At 32.6% G+C, this 19,988-nt stretch overlaps 2 protein-coding genes and 1 long non-coding RNA gene across 4 annotated transcripts in view; 2 read left to right on the top strand and 1 right to left on the bottom strand.

The window, feature by feature from the left end:
• The first annotated feature begins 1,718 nt into the window (after window positions 1-1,718).
• On the top strand, window positions 1,719-8,869 carry Ubqn (ubiquilin). The gene is made up of 11 exons (XM_088189080.1): window positions 1,719-1,999; window positions 2,073-2,259; window positions 6,468-6,565; window positions 6,641-6,784; window positions 6,854-6,992; window positions 7,064-7,171; window positions 7,240-7,514; window positions 7,593-7,706; window positions 7,781-7,981; window positions 8,283-8,412; window positions 8,487-8,869. The coding sequence occupies exons 1-11, from the start codon at window positions 1,871-1,873 to the stop codon at window positions 8,561-8,563; spliced, it is 1,602 nt and encodes a 533-aa protein (XP_088045206.1). The 5' UTR covers window positions 1,719-1,870; the 3' UTR covers window positions 8,564-8,869.
• Window positions 8,870-11,470: 2,601 nt separating this feature from the next.
• The window catches only part of ATP8B (ATPase phospholipid transporting 8B), a 59,091-nt gene continuing 50,573 nt past the window's right edge, over window positions 11,471-19,988 (top strand). For both annotated transcript variants that reach the window (XM_088188549.1, XM_088188548.1), the window contains exon 1: window positions 11,471-11,596. The gene's annotated coding sequence lies outside the window, so the exon portion shown is untranslated. The remainder of the gene's footprint in view (window positions 11,597-19,988) is intronic.
• On the bottom strand, window positions 11,507-13,888 carry LOC148233938 (uncharacterized). Its single transcript, XR_015810205.1, has 2 exons — window positions 13,767-13,888; window positions 11,507-11,610 (listed from the first exon to the last, which is right to left on the bottom strand). It is a non-coding gene; the product is annotated as an uncharacterized LOC148233938 (long non-coding RNA).

The following is a 19,988-nucleotide window of genomic DNA, read 5'->3' as shown; positions in this document are numbered from 1 at the left end:
TTTATTTCAATCAGAATCAGTTTTATCTTCTAATTCAAAGGCATTATAGCAGATTTCGCAAACATTAACAGTGTTTCAAGCATAAAAACGTATAACATTTTTTACATCTATATTTTGTCATTCGTGACATTTTATTTTCTGTACAAGGTACACAGCGTTTTATTTACTTTAAAAAACATTTTGATTAGCTTTATTTTTAGTTTGCTTGGTAATTAATGTAGAAGGATTTAATTTTTCCAATTTTAATTAAAGGTTTTTCGGAATTCCTGTTTTAAATCCACTTTGTCGTTGTTGGTGATTTTTGTTAACCTTTTAGAAAGTTTTCTTACAAAATATCTTTTACTTTTTATAAGTTGATTATTTCCAATAGAAATATATATTTAGAAATAATATTTCATGTTTAAAATTTAAAAAAACGCCAATCACAAGTATAACACGAACTGTCGCAATGTATCTTACAGATGCTTTGCAATCAAATAATCCACAGGTGATCACGCAACGAAATTACTGTGATGACTAGCAGATGTGTTATCCAGACCTAGGAAGCTATGAAAGAATGCAGTATCATAGGAAAATAACAAAAGGGTGCCAACGAAAAAAATGACACATGCATCTATTGGATATATTGCGACCATCAGAGGGTTATTTTTTGACAAATTTTGACAAACCAGACATTAAAGTAATGTATTTATTATAATTTTGTCGACATTTTTTTTAGTTTAGTCATAATATTATATGCAAAAAATATACACACTGGTTGCGAGTTTTTTTTACGATATTGGGTTTATTAAAAAAGATAAAAAAATAAGCAATTTAATTGGCTGATTTTTGTTGTTATTTTGTCGGACGAATGGTGGCAGGTGGCATAACACATAGATTAAGTTGCTGCAGTATCATTTATTCAATGTGAATGTTTGGCGAACGAGGCACCGCCGTATGTCAAACTCTAGTCAAATTCCGCTAAAGAATGTGGTGCTCCCCACCGCCGTCACGTGTTACAAGAGTGCTGCCAAGTTTTAGCCGTAATGAATGAATAAATAAATAGATAAATTAGCCCTACAATATTAAAATACAATCAATTATTGCATATTTGAAATGTTGAAAGCTCGTTCAAATTACAATTAAAATATGATACATTTACTACATCTACGAATGGTTTTTGGAAGTACCCTTCTGCAATGTTTTTGTTTATAATGCCATTTTCTTGTCATTTCGCGCATTTACTGCCTACTTGGATCGTCCAGTGTCACACAGGAGAGCGATATCGCTAACTTTAAGAATTACATGTTACAAAAAATATTAGAACTCTATGGAAATTTGTATTGTGTTTGTTTGTTATTCATTACAGGGTTAGCGGAAATTTACTTTTTATACTAGAAAATGGTTGTACACTAGCATATTTTATTTAATTTTAACGTAAGTATTTTCTTGCATTATTAATTGTGTAATAAGCTTGTATTTATATAAAATAAATAAAAAATATATAAAAACAATGACTAGTAATTCTAGTCTTATTTGGACCACATCTAACAGTGATCGGCCATGATCTCGATAAAAAAATTCAGATTTTTTTCCGCATTCGAGTAGGATTCGAACAAGACTATTTTTAGAAATAGGATTTTATCAACATCGTATTTTAACGACGGTGCGTTGGATTGAAGGTTATAATTTTTGTAAACGGTTAATGGCCGAATAAAGCGGTGTTTTCATTTTGTGACAATCAAAGGTCTAGCGGCTCGAGGTGACGAACGAAAGTCAGCACCGTCGCAGTCAGCCGCAACGCAGCGCACCGCAGGCGCAGCGAAAGCGGACACGCAACGCGAGCGGGTTGGCAGCAGTGGTCGCCTTCGTCGTCGTCGGCGCATAAGCAATGGCGGAGGCCGGCGGGCGGTCCGACGCGGGCCCTGACGCGCCCGGGCCGCGCACCATCACCATCACCGTCAAGACCCCCAAGGAGAAGCACCAGTTGCAAGTCGAGGCGGATGCCGACGTGCGCCGCGTAAGTGCTCCGCCCCCCGCGCGCCGCTCACCCGCCGACGCCCCGTTCTAACGCTCTTCCGTTCTTCCTTCAGCTCAAGGAGCTGGTGCTGACTAAGTTCACCGCCGAGCCGGACCAGCTGTGCCTCATATTCGCCGGCAAGATCCTGAAGGATGCCGAGTCGCTGTCGGCGCAGAACATCAAGGACGGTTCGGCCGTTCATCTCGTCATCAAGACTCCACCGAGGCCAGAGCCCGAGGGCGGCCCCAGGAGACCGCCGGGTGAGCCACCCTCGTAACCTCAAAACGCTAATGTCAAACTTACATTTGACAAAATTAATTTATTTGTGTGTGACGTCACTCTTATCAACTCGATGACATTTGATAATGATCTATGAGGCCGATGACTTTTAAGTTTCGCGACCGATCTGTGTTGTGTCATCATTTTAAAATCGATCGTCTTGACAATATATCCTACAAATTCTAGAACGTTCTAAACACTATTTAACGACTTATATCCTGACTCAATAACCATAATTATGTCAATTATGCATCGCCTTTAAATATCACATATTAATTACTCTATATTAGGGGTACTCAACCTTTTCCGACCATGCACACGCCATTTCTAACTATTAACACTAGATTTACAGAATCTGTCTAATTTGATTTGTATCGAAGTATTTTTCTGGATTTTTTACGACTTTTTATATTTGAATTAATTAACACTAAATTGACGGGCTTATACCCGTAAATCTAGTGTTAATTAATAGCTTTAGAGGAAAATTGGTCAAATGTTTTTACATGTATTGGTACATAAACGCAATATAAGTATCAACTCATTACCACGTATGTCATTGTTGACCTTTGATGGAACATTAAAAATATGTAAATATATTCCTGACTGATCAGTAAAAAATGTACGATCGCAAGTGTGCTAATACAATTATTAATCGAACGAATTTTCGCAGACCTGGCTGATTGCATGTACAAAATGCAAGATACCCATGGGTGCCGATACCAAAAGAACGTACAAATTAAATGAAATTCTTTTATTAAACTACAGGATGTCTTCAACTTTCCTACATGATTGGTTCCTGGAAATGTGTACGAAAGTAGAGCAATGTAAAAATATTTTCAATAGATTACAAGTAGCAATGTTAATTTGTTTTGGGAAGACATGTCCAGAGGCAACAGATTCATCTTTTGCCAAGAATGTACTTGCAGGCATCCTTTTCCAACACGGTCTTGTTTCATGTACATTAAATATTACCAACTTCATGCCTGAAATATTTTTCAAAAGTTAAAAAAATAATAATATTGTTTTCTTCTCTTTTTTTTAGATAAAATATAAATATTCAACAAAAAAATTAAAAAAAAATTTTTTTAGAACATTACTCGAAAAAACATTTTTTAGAATATAATAATAATAAAATTAAACAATAGAAATAATGATTCATAATACATAATTTCATCTTTGAAAATCGAAAATATAAGTACATGTATGGAAACCGTCCGTAAGCGGTTGAGCAAGGAGAATAATTTCCATTCTTGATGATTTTGGAAAATGTGGAATTAAATTCATGAGCGCTTACCTTATATGCATTGGCAACTTTCCCAATAAATTTAATATTACGTAAAGAAGCCTTCATTTTGAATTTGTCTAATCAGCCCTTACTTGCATGGAATTCGGTGTCAGAATCTTTTTTAATGTATTTTTCCAATCTTTATATAAGCTAAGAGCTCTAACTTGAATAATCAATAGACTTACAGGGATATCCTTTTAATGCTGATCTTTTATCCATTTCGTCCATTACAATATGTTTTTTTTTATGGATTTTTGATTACAATATGACGTTTCCACAGTTGTGTACACGTTCCTTTATTTTAGTTTTGTTTTTAATAATTGGACATATCGTAGAATGGCCCAAGTCATACGAACAACCGATCGAAGCAAAAGATTCACAGCTTTCAGAATGGCTAATTATGTCCATCTTTGTTTCAATCGCATGTAGTTTGTGAGATTTTATTTTCTTTTTGTCCGTATTAACACTGCAATTTTTCGTTTTACACTCATGGTTATGAATTTACAAAAACGAAATCAAATAACTTGAAATCACACAACAAATTGACATATGTGTAAATCCAAGACTAATCCTTTCGGATGACGGAGGGGCCCGGGATTATCGGAAATGGGATGGGGACTTAGACACTAGCTATCTGTATGTGTGCGTCCTGGTATCAAACGTGTGTATTGTTTTGTCGTCGAATGACAACTGACTTGAAATATGTACGAAATAGCGAATTGTACGAAAGTCGAGAACTGCCTATATTTGCATTTAAACCTTCATGGGATAAAGAAGTTGACAATCAATTGTTCAAGCAAATTGTTAGTCACAAAACGTGTGTGAAATCAGCCTGGACTACGTTAAAGGACAACTGAAGTCCTCTTGTAAAAATATCTTTGAGAAATATATTTTACAAAGCAAATATATTTGGCACTGATATGGATGTGTCAGTGCCAAAAAATCCGATTATCTGAATTTAAATGATTTTTTTTTGATAAGGAGCCGTTTATGCAAAAAATAGAGATAACAGCATAGCAGCTCCAACTCTTGTGCAAATGTTACTGCAATTGTGACAGCTGTGAGATATATACTTTAAACGAATTGTTGTTGTATCGACAAACAACTTTTTATATTCCCACTCAAATTTGCTCAATAAAGGCGTTATCTCATTATTTTGGGGTAGTCTATGAGTTTCCAACGTGTGCTCAACACCCCCTTCTGTGAGCGCTGGAGAAATCAGGGGGGGGGTGAGGAGTACGAATTAGTAATAAGAATACTCCAAAAAAATTTGTCTTAAAATGTTTATATCAAACACTTATATACTTGACCATACAGACACTCATTACTATGCATCATTGCAAGTATTAAATGGTAATTTGAATTTCTGTACATTAGAAAATTTCAAAACTAAAGGAAGTAGATTATTTGATAATTATAACTAAATGGAATTAAAAAAATATAAAGAAGTGCCAGTCTTTCACACACTAAACCCCCCTTCATTCGCTATTGCTTTCTTAAATTAACCTTACTCAAAGAACTTTGGTAACAAAATAGTTAAGATAGGTCTATAGTTTTTTCAGAGGGGGTCATTGAACCATATGCGTTATAAAGTAGACCAATCAACAAATTGTGAATCATCTTTCTAGATCAAGCATTGTATTTATACCTGATCTTGTTGGCAATATATTTTTCACAGATATGAAGTCCAAATGATGACGATTGCTGCTCAAACATGCTTGTGAAATTTCATTTGATTAAAATAAGGCACGGAGCTGCGCCCTAGCCTGTTTTGATAAAATTTCATAATATTTCTTGTTGTGCGACTTAATAAGTACACATTATTTTTGAAACTTGCAATGTGTAAGGCGGAAATTCTATGCTTTATTTATTTAATATATATGTATGTACATAAACATACGAATTCATATGCTACACATCAGCTTAGACGAGATATAATTGGACAATATATATTAAACTACTTATTGATATTATTCTTGAGAGACAACAGTCCATGTGTTGAACTATTTAGGTAGAAAATTTTACTAGTGAGGATGGAGACCCACAATAAATCATCCAAAGATGGCTGATTCAAATATTCATTATCACGACAAATGTCGACAAAAATCTAGTATTGCAGCTGTAAAATAAATCCGTCAAGATAGAGAAAAATAACTTTATTGAATTTTCTCCGTATACAGTCAAGCCAATGCGTTCCAATATAATCATACTATTAAAAATTTAGAATTGCAACGTGGAGACTTAAATTCAATTATATATAAGTTCATCATAATGTATTATAATCAATCATACAATTAAATTGAGAAATTCTCTTTTTTTCAAGTAAAATTATTGTAAAGGGAATTTTAATGATTTGAAAAAAAGTATTACAGTTTAAATCAGTATCAAGCTATACGTATATTATGAAATATTAACTTTGTGGCAAAAATATCGTACAGTAAAATTTAAAAATCTTTACATTCGTTTATTTTTGTAATTGAAATAGAGCTCAATAATCGAGTACCATAATTGTTTTACCATTAGGTAAGCATATTTTTTATTAATATGCAATCGTTGATTCATGTCAGCGAATATCTCTCATTTGCTAATTATCGCATATATTGTCTAATACATTTCATTACAACCACAGTACTGAAAAATCACACCTTTATATTTAATGGTATTGCATGCTCAGAAGTCGGCTTGATATCAGCTTTTCTTGTACCAGGAAATTTAAGATTCTCTAATGTAAAACAAAATATAGTTAAAGAAAGGTATTCCGTTAGTATAACACCAATATTTACATACTATGCTTCAAGCATACTTTATAATATTCTATCATTTGCACAATTTTGTCAAGTCATTCTATATCAATGTGATGTAATAGAAGACAATTAATTTAGTTTTTAATATATATTTTTTTAGCTGACACGGCCCAAACACCATTTGGACTGAATTCGCTCGGCGGTCTAGCTGGTTTGGAAACATTAGGTCTGGGACAGCCGACCTTCTTGGATTTGCAAGTACGAGTCACACTTTTGCAAAATAACTAATTTTTATATATTATAAACATGATTCATGACAATGTTTATTTATAGGCACGAATGCAATCTGAGCTTCTATCGAATCCAGATATGCTGAGACAGGTTCTAGACAATCCGTTGGTTCAACAAATGATGAACGATCCCGAGAACATGCGTACTCTTATAACATCTCATCCGCAGATGCAAGATCTGATATCGGTATAGTATTAAATAAAAGTAATTGATATTGTTTAATGAATGTAAATTTTAATTCATGCCTAATTTTAGCGTAATCCTGAAATCAATCGTATGTTGAATAATCCTGAATTATTACGTCAAACAATGGAATTGGCTAGGAATCCTGCTATGCTTCAAGAATTGATGCGTTCGCACGATAGAGCCATGAGTAACCTAGAGAGTATTCCAGGTATGTTATTTTGTATTTTTGTGTAACTTTATGCAACGAGTGTGCAATTAAATATTCTCTTTAAAATCTAGGTGGTTACAATGCTTTGCAAAGAATGTATCGTGATATTCAAGAACCAATGCTCGCTGCCACCAGTAGCTTTGCGGGTAATCCGTTTTCTGGATTAGTTGATAATTCTGGTAGGTTTTCGATCAAAGTATTGACTATTTGTATTTAGTTATATTATAGCATATGTATTGTTTTCCAGATGGTACTAACCCTCAGCAAGGTAGTGAAAATAGAGAACCGTTGCCGAATCCTTGGGGACCTCGGAACGCTGGTGGCGGAGCCGGCGCTTCGCCGCCCACGAACGCGACTCCACAACAACAGGGACTTTTTAACACACCGGGCATGCAATCACTTCTTGGACAAATGTCTGAGAATCCTCATTTAATTCAATCGATGTTAAGCTCTCCGTACTTTCAAAATATGTTGCAAGCTTTCGAAGCCGACCCACCGATGGCAACACAAATTATATCGCAGGTTCTTAATGCTTTTTTAAAGATATTATTATTGCACGTGTATCAATTCTTTAATGTGTGTATTAAATGTGTATTTTAGAATCCTTTATTCGGAGGTAACAACCAATTGCAAGACCAGCTTCGCACCATGATGCCTCAGATTCTAACGCAGTTACAGAATCCTGAGGTGCAGCAAATGATGACGAATCCTCAGGTTGATTATGATGTTTATGTATAATTTATTTCAAAGAATGGATGATTTGACATTTTTATTTTGAATACAATTAGGCGTTGAATGCTATCTTACAAATACAACAAGGAATGGAACAGCTGAGGACTGCGGCTCCGGGGCTAGTGAATTCAATGGGTCTCGGTAACACTGTTTATACTACTCCCCCTACAACTGCACCTGGCACTGGCGCAGGTACTGGCACTGGCACAACTCCTACTGCTCAACCGACACCGAATAATTCTGAAGCGTTTTCTCAGGTATATAATCAAATATTAAAAAGCAAATAAGAAATCTATGATTAACATTTCTATCACATTTTAAGTCTTTGCACTTTAATTCCAAAACACCTCTCACTCAATTCAACTTTATTATATTGTAGTCGTGTAACTCTAGGGCGAATTGGAAGTGAAGTGATATAGTTTATGTTTGAGGATCAATAAAAATGGATAGAAAGTATTGTTTTAATTATTTGAACACACAAAAAAGAAAACATTTGCTTGCACAGGCTCTATTTTTTAAAAAGTGAAAGATAATTGTAAAAAAATTATTTTATTTCAGTTTATGACTAGAATGATGAGTTCAATGGGTACAACTACCAATCCTCAAGCATCACCTGAACAACGTTATAGTCAACAATTGGAACAATTAACAGCTATGGGATTTTTAAATCGGGAAGCTAATTTACAAGGTACTGTTTAATATAACAACCCTATCGTATTGTTTTTATATTTTTCATCACTATTATGTATTATTTTATTTCAGCATTGATTGCAACTTTTGGAGATATTAACGCTGCTGTGGAAAGGCTATTAGCCCTCGGACAGTTGTCTCTAAGCTAACACCCCAATCGTATACTCGATAATTAATTCAAACGCAACCCGATAATTTTGAACGTCTGCTTGTTAACACATCATCACTGGAGAAGTAATTGGGTCTGCCCGAGCTATTTAAAAAATAATATTCTTCCTTGGTTTATGAAAATTAAAAAATACAATAAATTGTATCGAAAACTTTAGAATGTTAACATTTTCAAATTTTGACTTGGGAGTCCCAAATACGCAATCTATTTCTAAAATCGGTTTATATTTGTAATTTAATTATCAATAATTTGATCAATAAATTAATTCTGAAAGTTCTGTATATAAGATATGCATTTTTAATATTAATTGTCAATATTATTACTTCATTATACAATTGCCTCTTTAGTTTCAATATATGAGTTAATTTAAAAAATCTACTTATGTATGTAAACGTGCCTAAGATTTATCATTTGATTCTTGGATTTTAAATGATTGCACACTTTCTATTTGCTTCATTATCATTTGTTAAGCTAGGCCACTTTTAAAAATATATTACTACCGATCCTTCGAGTTATTTAAATGTGATTAGATACTTTTTACAATACTGAATGAGGGTTCGAGTTGTAGTGTTTTATACATACATTTTGCTTGTATAAGATCGTTTTTATTGGTTCTTTACTCGGGGTCAAATTGCCTGTATGTGGTGCTTGGTGAGTTTCAAAATGGTACGTTTAAGTAATATTCCGGGCCGTCAATGAAAATTTATTCGGTTAGTCTCTAGGCCTGGTAAACGTGTAATAACTGGGAATATAATCAGTCAACACATTTATCTGCACGTGATTCACCCGTGAATTTGAAATGTTGTTTTTTGTTATTAATGGTAATGACACTTATTTTATATGTATTATTTTTGTGTATGAAATTTAGGCAAAATATCCGTGTTTGGTGTATTTAGATATCATTATTGTACTGCAGTGCCGTGAAATGACGATGTGATTTATCATTCCTGAAATAGAAATGTGTTAACGCGTTAGTGTGGCAAGTATAATTCATAATACTTTATACATATTATTAAATATATATGTAATACATAATATATATTATTTATATTTGTGTGACTAGATATTTTTTCTTATCTAAATATATATATACATATTATGTATGTAGTCCCCTTAACGGGTGTTAGGTTTTCTGTGTTTTCCCACGTTTACTATAAGATATATTGTATATTACATAAAATTTATTCTGAATAGGTTTCAAAAACGGATGGTGATTTCACATGTGTATGGTTAATGATTGTTTAAATTTATGGGAAATACATATTTGCTGAATATAAATAAATATAAAGCAATCGTTTGTTTTTATTTATCCCATCTCCTTTTTTTCTCGATAATATGAACAAATATATTGAAATCGTTCTCTTCCGATAAATAAGATTGATTTTAAAAAAATACCGAATTTTAACAATGAGTTGTAGGTTGAATTAAAAAAATCTGTTTTAACTAGTCTTGAATTTGAAATGAGCCGTTTTCAACACTAGAACTTAAAATTGTTGGCTGGTTCGAGGTTTAATACGCGATAATCCTTTCTCGAGATTTTTACTGCTAATTTTATTTACACACTATATACACACATATATATATATATATATATATATATATATATATATATATATATATATATATATATATATATATTGTCGGTATCCTGGATAATTTGCGTAAATCAATATTGTATAGTAAAATTAATTATATCACAGTTGCACCAATTTTTTCAGTCTGGCATCGAACCCACACTGTCAAGTGTGTAATTTAAAGATCGGTCTAAAACCATAAACAACACCAACTGGGAAAAAATGCGCCAGTCGCTTCGCTTTTTGCTTCACTCATAATGTGATGGGATAATTATATTAAGCGGGACTGTAATATAAAATAAAATAATTTTCAAGGCTGCAGTCTCTATTTTATTTTATGTATTACAATTCTAGGCGTATAATTACATATGTAGAAATGTTTTTTATTGCTTGGGCTGGCGTTCCAGGTAATCTGTATTAACTGCCCATTGGGCTGTGAAAGTGAAGACATTTTAAGTATAGAGTGGAAATCACTTATCACTCGAATGAGTAATTTGTATGTGCACTAATTTTAAGGAATTATATAAATACAAACAGATTAATTAAAGGTGTCATTTTACGGGCTTTGGAGTGGTGAGGGGTAAAATTGCCATTGGCGTTTTTCAAATAAAACTTAACAAAATAATTCAACGTGCCTTGAATATGGTTAAAATCGCATGGGAATCATGCTACCACTGAAAATAAAAAATATCCAATAATATTGTATGAGAGTGTCTTTTTAAAATTTGTACAATTTTATTCATTGTAAATATTTGGTTATAAATATTATACATAATATTAATCTAATGTGTAAAACAGTAATTAAGGTACAAGAAAATGTATTTTTGGCGCAATAACTAAATGGAATTAAGAATAGAACAAACATAACCACAAATAACATTACCAACAAAACTTTATTAACAAAATTATAAGTGCACATGTATTAAACATTTAGTCACATAATAGTACTTGTTTCAAATTATCACAATTCAATTAAAAATACGATTACCTATTAGATTAGTTAAATTTACAATTTATTAAAAAACAGCGTCGAATTTAATACATCATATACAAGGTTGTAGTAAAAATATTTTCTAAAAGCTAAAAATAGTTTTATATAGAAGATAAGCCCTTAAAATAAACATTGTTAGTCATCTAAATATTTATTAAGAGGAATTTAGATTTTACCAATAATGAATTTAATAATTTCACTTATATGTTGGTATATTTTATTAATATTGCTAATTACGTTTTTATATAATATATTAACAATTAAATCAGTATTTTGTTAGCTGCTTAAATTTTCCATAAAAAATTGTAGGCCAACAAGTGGTTTTGGCCGAAATCACGCGTGCTGTGGCCCAAACGTCAGATTAGAAAGTGAAGTGTTGTGCCGGTGATGGCGGCGCCGAGGGGGTTCGCGCAGAGACTTCGCCCTCGGCCGCAGCAGCGTCGCCGAGGTGAGTCGCATTTGCTGTAAACCGTAATAAACGTTAATAACGTTCAAACGCGCACCATTTTCTCACACACTTCTAAGCAACCATCGCCTGAATTGACCGAAAAGTTATCCTCCCGCATTATTTGTGTCAAATTCATTGCACTTTCCAATCTTTCAGATCTGTTTCATAAACAATAAAACAAACGCCTCCAAACATACATAAAAGTGGCACATACACTACCGTTATTCCGCACCGATTACTTTCAAAATTATGTCAAAAACATTGAATACAAAAATAAAACTGACTCCATTTTGTTTAACTTAATATATCCGTTTAGCATAAAACAGGCGCGCGTTCTCTTAAACGCACGCGGCCCAATTGCACTATCGTCTTATGTTATATTTAACTCGATCATTTATTATTTCTCTGCGGTTAGGTGATGCATCTTCATGTTTTTATGTTTCGTTCTATTTAGCCTTTACAGCAGTGAATATAGCGTAAAAGTTTTCACGTGATAGCATCGAAGCGTAACGTTTGACATTTCACGTTTTCGTTCATAATTGACAGGATTTTGATAGAATATTTTGTGGCCGAAGATTTATTACAATATTAGCACCAAATATGTACCCAATTCTGTCGATAACGATATATAACATTTTTTTGGAAGGTTTGCGTGATTTAATCAAACAATAAGTCGTATCGCTGTTATAAATCTTTTATCGAGTCTGTTATCTTGTATCTCTAATAAAAAGTGACAACACGAAATTCTACCGTGTAATTAATTATTTAATATGCAATGTGTGATTTATATACATATATAATAATATTAACTATTTGGTTACTTCTACACTCATTTCAGTGATTCAGTGACAAAAGTACACTAGATACTCTTAAAAGCCATCGATATATTGATTTTTACATTATTAATTAAAATATACTTATTGTTTGGCCTACTTATATTTTTACTATATTGTTTTTGAAGGGAGGTCAAACATGAATAATAACATGGACAAATATTTTTATTTATATAATAATTGTTCCGAAATTTCATTATTGATTTATTTACAATACTAAAAGTAAAGTGAACTATTCCTAATGCATCTCGCGCAATCGTGATGATATTTCAAGAACGGAGGATCGAGTATGCAAAAATACTATTTAAAAATTCGCCGATAAGTAATGAAGATATCTCATACACACTCTTGCGATCGCGATCTGTGTTGTTGAGCTGTTTTGATCGTCGAATTAACCCTAAGGGTAGTTAGTTACTAGGTAGCTGTAAAACATAATTAGGAATTAAATATTAAAATTAAAACCGACGAAGAGACTATGGAAAGTTGAGAAAAACAGCATGTTTAGTTGATTTGAATTAATATTTTTACGCTTTATTTTACTAAAAAGCGTTCTAAAAATGTATGTTCCTGAAAATATTGAAGCAATATATAAATTACTCGAAATATTCGAATACATTAAAGAACTTTGTAACAAAAATTTGTAAAACGTATTTTTATAAGCTGTTTGGTTGATAAAATTCTTAACACTATCTGCGATTCGTGATTTTAAGAGCACATCTACGTATTCTACAGTAAATGGAGAATGAAAATAATAAATAATATTTATTTCCGATGAAAATCAAAGGCACTAGAAATATTATATCTAAAGGGATGTTTGTCGACCATTATTCAATTTTTATTTGTAACGTATTCATTTACCGCTATTCGTTTGTTATTACTATTATAATAACTAAAATAGTTGAATAAATCGATTTCCGATATTCCAGAGGCTCAACAAAACTCAAGTAAGAAAGAATTTCGTTTTAAGGTAGTTGTTACAATTTTTTTTCTATGAATATATCCCACATATTCTATATTCTTAATAGTGAAATCAGTTACCATAAAACTGTAAATCGCGTACCAAGAAAATAAAAATCTATTTAAATAATATTTAACACTTTACGGTCAACATATGCGGTGATATTCGCACGACACCCAACCATGCAACTTTTACATTTTGCGGTCTTGCGCTTATGTGGACTTCTTCGGAATGATTGTGATTGTGTCATTTTTCATAATCTGTATGGTTTTTATTTTTGAAATATGTATGTATGGTGCCTTTCTGGCTGTGACAGCCAGAAAGACGCCGGAAACTTGTCATGATTTTATTATATAATATTACATATATTGTAACAAACTATGGTGGGCAAATATCATTTTTCTCCGAGCGCTGGTGGAGGAATTATGTCCAGTGGATGGTCCTCCGAGGTCTCGTAATCTGGCGATGTTCCTCTCTGTGGCACGTTTCTCTTGCTGTCCGCTGATACCAATTCTTCTCTCGCTTCTCTCTGACCGTCTGCTATCTGACCGTTTTCGGACGTCTCTGACCGTCTGCCCTTAGTCCATTGAAGACCGGCCTTAAGTATAATAAGTATGGAAAACTTTCTGGCGAATCATAACCATGCAACGACTATTTAGCCAATTGTTGCACTTTTTTATTCGACCAAGGAAATATGTCCACGCCTCTAGAAAGTGACATATGCTTGATGGACATATATGAAGGGCGAATTGTGCAACGGGTTAAATATGTCCAAACGGTGCTTTTTGTCGTCCGCTGATATATTGATTTCGCGATCGTTACGCAAAAAATAAATATTTTTCTCTGCATAGGAGGGTAATTACAACGTGTTTTCTTGTTCCCTTTTCCCCCCTTGGACATAACTCTTTTGTCACGTTCATCCTTATTATTCAACTTAAATTACATTATTATTATTCGTGGTTACGGTGATTAAGTGCGCGAGTTTAAAGAAGAACCCCCACAATTCTAAACATAATTTTTTTTATTTCATTGGTACGCGATTCACAGTTTGACGTACCGAATTTACCATTGTGAATATAAAAAAACAGTCATAACAAAACTATATTTTTTTTAATTTGCTGTTAAAACGTTAACTCGTTAAAAAGTTATGATAGTTTAAAACAAATTAAGGTTCTAATTTTCGCAAATAAGCCCCGCCGCATGACTTAATTTTTAGAAATAATGCCCGGTATGCAATGTGTTAAATAAAATGGTAAATTAGTGAAATATATAAAATGCATTTTATTGACAAATGCCCGTTTTAAGAAAATTGATGCGTGGTCAATTAACCGTTAGGTTGTAGATAGTTTTAGGATTACTAAAAATGAATCTATTATATAAAGAGTTGAATGCCAGAGCGATCTATCGACATTTTTTTTTACTTTTAATAGTACACTTGATCACGATTCAAAAGCGATAGCATAAGGGTATAATGTAAATTTTACTTCAGTGACAGTCGTGTCGATAGCAATACAATTTTTCGGACCAAAATCGATGTTTTACAATCATATCCCTGTCATAAAACCACCGATGTACAAATTCGTATGTTTTTTCCGTCTGGCCTACCATTTATTTTACCGTTTTAATTCCGCCCGCTTTTAAAAAAACGATGAGATATTGGATTACTTTTGAATATGATTCGAGGAAGATGGAATGGAGCTACTTCATGCATATTCATGATTATTATTTTTTTACTTTTAAAAGTTTCATTGAAAGAAAATGTAACGAAACCATAAGGATTTATTTATACCTTTTCTGTATATCGGCCAAATTGTTATGCACCATCGTCATCCTTCTTCTCAGTTAGTTTATTTAAGCTCATTGAGGCCGACTGGTAAACTGTATCAAGGATGTTTGCGAAAGAGTGTTTCGATTGCATGTCATTAAGTAGATATGTTATTAACATGAACTTATTGATGAACAAACTTTTGAATAGTAGTGCTTTCTTTATTGTAGATTGTCGCAGAAACGCAATGAACTGATTACTTTATTAATGATTTTTAGCATTAAGCGTCTTAAACATATTAGTTAATAAATTTGCAAGAAAATTCTTATACTCATATTATCTAATAATAATAAGAAAAAAATATTACCGCTTAGTATCTTCATCTATCTCCTGTACTTTGATTGAACTACTTGTCATTATCTCGTCATAAATCGTTCTCTGCATCTCTCCACATATTCCACCACAAATCTTCGCTTCAAATATCGTATAATCTTCTAAGAATCTCATCTTCGGGCAGTTTTTAAAAATATTTGTCTTCTGTATTTAATACTGGTTGACGGATTGGTACTCTTTGCTTATTAAAGTATCATTCTGATCTCATAACAAAGGACATTTTATTGATATTTCAAGCTAGGTGCTATTTATTCAACAGGGAATTATTTTGAGAGATACATATGTGCATTTAAATAAATACTTTGTTCCATAAAACGAATTGTTCATGTATTAATCTAAGGTAAATCTTCAGATTTTTTCTTCGTTGCAGAGAGTTATTCATGTGTTCTTTCCAACAGTAACGCACAAACAATTCGTTTTATGTAACAATAATTTTATATATTGCTCATTTAAATTGTCCTCTTCTCTTATTTTTTGTTACTCATTAATTTTAATGGCTAAGGAAAATTATTGATGACGAATTACTTGTATTTATATCGACTTTCAAAAATTTGTTTCGGTTTAACTAACATCAATGTTTTTCTGCTGACGAATGACCACTCATAAACAATGCTTTCATTTTTTACTACCTTGCGATAAGACTAATAAAATGTGACTCAAAGTAAATCTAATAATAATATTTGTTTTATAAGATACTTAACTACATATATCGCTAGCTTGCATACTCGTAACGAAAAACGTAATTGTCTCAAAATTTAATTTAAACCTAAACTAATCACACCGTTAACATGCAACAAGTAGTACACAGCGAAAATCATATACAGTCATAAGATGCAGTACGAACAATAGACTTTATAACGAAATATAAATGATCTTACCATATCATAGTCACAAAGTGTTACCTCTTGTTGAAATAAAATTTTATATGTAATTATTAATGGTTTATATATTCTGTTTTAAATGGATTTCCGAGCCTTTGTTGATTCCACCTTAGCGAAAAGTGAATACCTTATATCAATTCCATTCGATTTCGCTTTTAATCTAACCGCGTTCTGTTGTATATGTACGTGCGTGCGTAACTTAACCGAAAGATAAAGTCGACAGGTTAATCGCGGCGGTCGCGAGCTTTCAGTCCGATTGAGGTGTGGTTTAATTAAGTTTTTCACTTTCTGCCCTAGCGTTTGCGTGCTGTCAAATGTTGACGGGCGATTAAGCAAAAAGCGTTATTTTAGCGTTATATGCAATTTGCGTTGTCCTAGTCCTACTCTTAATTGTAATCGTGCTACTACAATATTAATTTGGTAGTATACAGTCGATACAAAACAAATTCTTTTTCCTAGCATAAAAAGAAAAACTGTTATCAGTATTGTTTTGTGTTACTATTTCAAAGTAAATCTTTTAGAGATGACAGACAGCCCATAAACTATTTGGTATGGGGCTAGATAAATTAAGTACCTGCCTTGATAGATACATATCTTTGACTAAAATAGGATAGGGATATTTGTCATTTAATTTTAGCTCTTATTTTGTCATAAATGAAATCTTAATCTCAAGAGAATATGTATTTATTTTAAGATATTTGATGAGCAAACTCAATAAATTTTCTTAAATCACGGTGGAATTAATTCGACTCTGCATACTACTACACATTGTAATTTCCCTTGTGTTTGTGGGCAAGTGGTGTCTAATCTGCAGCGATCCTGGGTATTTCTATTATTTTTGCACTTTAAATCACTCCAACGCATTACGTGGTCTTATCCTTCCGATATGTTAATATCGAAGGACTTCAATATATTATTGTAAGTCGGCCTGTCACTTATGACTAATGACAGCAACCAAAGTTGAAGCATTGAAGTATTATGTTGTGTTGTGTATTTTCTAAGACTGATCGATGAGCTAACTGTTTCACATATCTAATGTAATTGTTAGTTATTTAATGTCATAAATGTATTTTAAATTGAAACATGCAACGTTAGCTATTTTTAGTGACTTGGTCGTTGCATGGATTCGATCTGTTTCATCACTTACCTGCTATTGAGTGACGCAAATTACGTTTAGACGTTAATTTCTAGCTCGATTGCAGTGCCAAACGTATATTTAAATCCTAATGTTTGTTTATGTATATTATGTGAAAAATGTTTAGATTTAATAATTGTCTCTAAAAGAATATTGCTATTTATTTTTCAATTGACTTTGTTTCTTGCACAATCTCAACTTTGTATGAAAGATATTTAATTTTAACGTTTTTATCACTGTGTAAAGACACACCCTTGGTCGATAGATACGAAGACTTCACGCCTTTAATTTATAGTTATAACTTGTGATATGGCTTTTATGGTTTGATGGCGTATTATTATGTATTTGATTAAATTGTTATCTATTCAATTAAAATAAAAAAAGAATAATATACTACCTAGTTATAAGATTTTTATTATCAAATTACTGCGGTACATAGTACATACATACATACACCATGATTTCCTGAGATAAAAACGGGACAGGGCCGGGCCGTTGGGCGAAGCGAGGTGTAGACACACACTCTCAAATAAATTAATATATTGTATTGTGGGAAACTAACCGGTGCATGCGTTTATCTTTATAAATACAAACTTTTGAAATTGGCTGTAAAATTTGTGCAATAATGGCGATGTACAACGTTCCTTCCGATTCTCGATGATTCGAGTCAGAACCAGATTTCATTAGATTATACTCACTGCAAACTAATATGTACAAAATCGGTTCATGGACATCATTTCAGCCTTTTACAGAGGGAGAGGGGCTAAAAGTTGGCCAGTCAGTGGTCGTTTTTTATTATTTTCATTTTAATAAAATTCATACATTTTTCTGGACAAACTCAAAGGGGTTCTTGTTTAGAATCCACGTCAAAAACAATTAGTCGTTCTCAAAAGTAAAAAATCACGTCATATGGTCAGTCTATATATTACCTTATGTTTATACATAGTCGTCGTGTACCTTCGTGGGTTTTGACACGAATGACTAAAAATATTCATTTTATCGGGAAACGAATCAGGTGTAGTCAGGAACTGAACTAGATTGCGCATAACAAGAGGGGAGGGTGGTAAATACAATTATTTAAATACATTCTACCACATCTTGTTAAAAATAGGTTACTCAAATTTATATAGTAAGTTGACTGGTTTAATGTTTCTAACCCTAAGGGATGTTGTTTCGCAGCCAGTTGGAAACTGATAATAATTTATTGTATAATATTACATAAATATATTGCGACATATTATGGTGAGCGAGTGTCGTTATTCTCCGAGTGGTGGTGGATAAGCTGGCGGAGAGATGATGTCCAGTGGATGGTTCTCTGAAGTCTTATACCCGCACTTCACTCTCCGAAAGTTGTCCTAGTGGAAGTTCGACCGAAGTCGGTCAAGGTCGCAGTTTTTCGAATAGCGTTCGCACAGCCGGGAATTTCATACGCGTGCACGCTTCTCAACCTCGCGTATTATAACTACGTGCGTGTTTTAAACACAAAAAAAATTAAAGCCAAATGGAGAAAAAGGAGATGGTGGATGATTGCAATGCACCGGAATAGATCAATGTTAGTAAATAAGACATTTTATGTTGAATCGAGGCTTCACTGTCACTAATAAATAATAAACAGGAAACGTTCAAGTGTGCAACTAATGAATAATTTCTATTATTTTTTAAGGAAAAGTATGGAAAGTCAATTTGCTGAATTGAGATTTTATATACAATATATAGCTTAGGTCTTTCTCTTTATGATACATGCAAAATTGACTGCGGATTTTTGCGGTTTTTAACACATTGCATACCTTAAAAATGTATTATTCTTAAAAATGGGACGGGGCTTAGTCGCGAAAGTTACGACCTAAAAATTTGTTCAGAATCACCAAATATACACATATTTAAAAAAAAACGATACCGGGTATGATAAAATGCTAGTCAAATACTTTTTCTTAATATAAAACAGCAAATTTGTGACATATACAATTTTTTTTTTTTACGCTACGCGGCTAAATTTTTTTATTACGCTACGCACGGCCGTTAAACACGGAATTCCTCTTCCTCGGGCCTACAATTAAAGAAATGTTAACGTCAAATTTAAAATACAGTTTTGTAATGATTGTAATTTTTTAATAATATGGTTACCGTGGTAAAATCAGTAAACGTCAAATTGTGGATCGCGTACTAATGAAATAAAATAAAAATTTGTTTGGAATGACTAAATATATACATATTTAAAAAAACGATACCGAGTATGGTAAAATGCTAGTCAAATACTTTTTCTTAATAAAAAACAGCAAATTTGTGACATATACAAATTTTTTTTTTACGCTACGCGGCGAAATTCGCACGACCGTTCAACACGGAATTCCTATTCCTCGGGCCTACAATTAAAGAAATACTTTAAATAATTGTATTTTTTAGCACTTATAATATTATATATTTGAC

Source organism: Plectrocnemia conspersa, unplaced genomic scaffold (genome assembly GCF_051122295.1).
Source record: "Plectrocnemia conspersa isolate PC_06_02 unplaced genomic scaffold, ASM5112229v1 ptg000007l, whole genome shotgun sequence".
NCBI lineage: Eukaryota > Metazoa > Arthropoda > Insecta > Trichoptera > Polycentropodidae > Plectrocnemia > Plectrocnemia conspersa.
The sequence above is the reverse complement of the archived record's forward strand: the minus strand, read 5'-3'. Positions and strand labels throughout refer to the sequence as shown.

Bases quoted from the DNA above. Each gene is read 5' to 3' on its own strand.
- Ubqn (XM_088189080.1), top strand. From the start codon at position 1,871: ATGGCGGAGGCCGGCGGGCGGTCCGACGCGGGCCCTGACGCGCCCGGG. The intron at 7,707-7,780 runs GTTGATTATGAT...GAATACAATTAG, and splicing joins AAATGATGACGAATCCTCAG to GCGTTGAATGCTATCTTACA. The intron at 8,413-8,486 runs GTACTGTTTAAT...ATTTTATTTCAG, and splicing joins TCGGGAAGCTAATTTACAAG to CATTGATTGCAACTTTTGGA.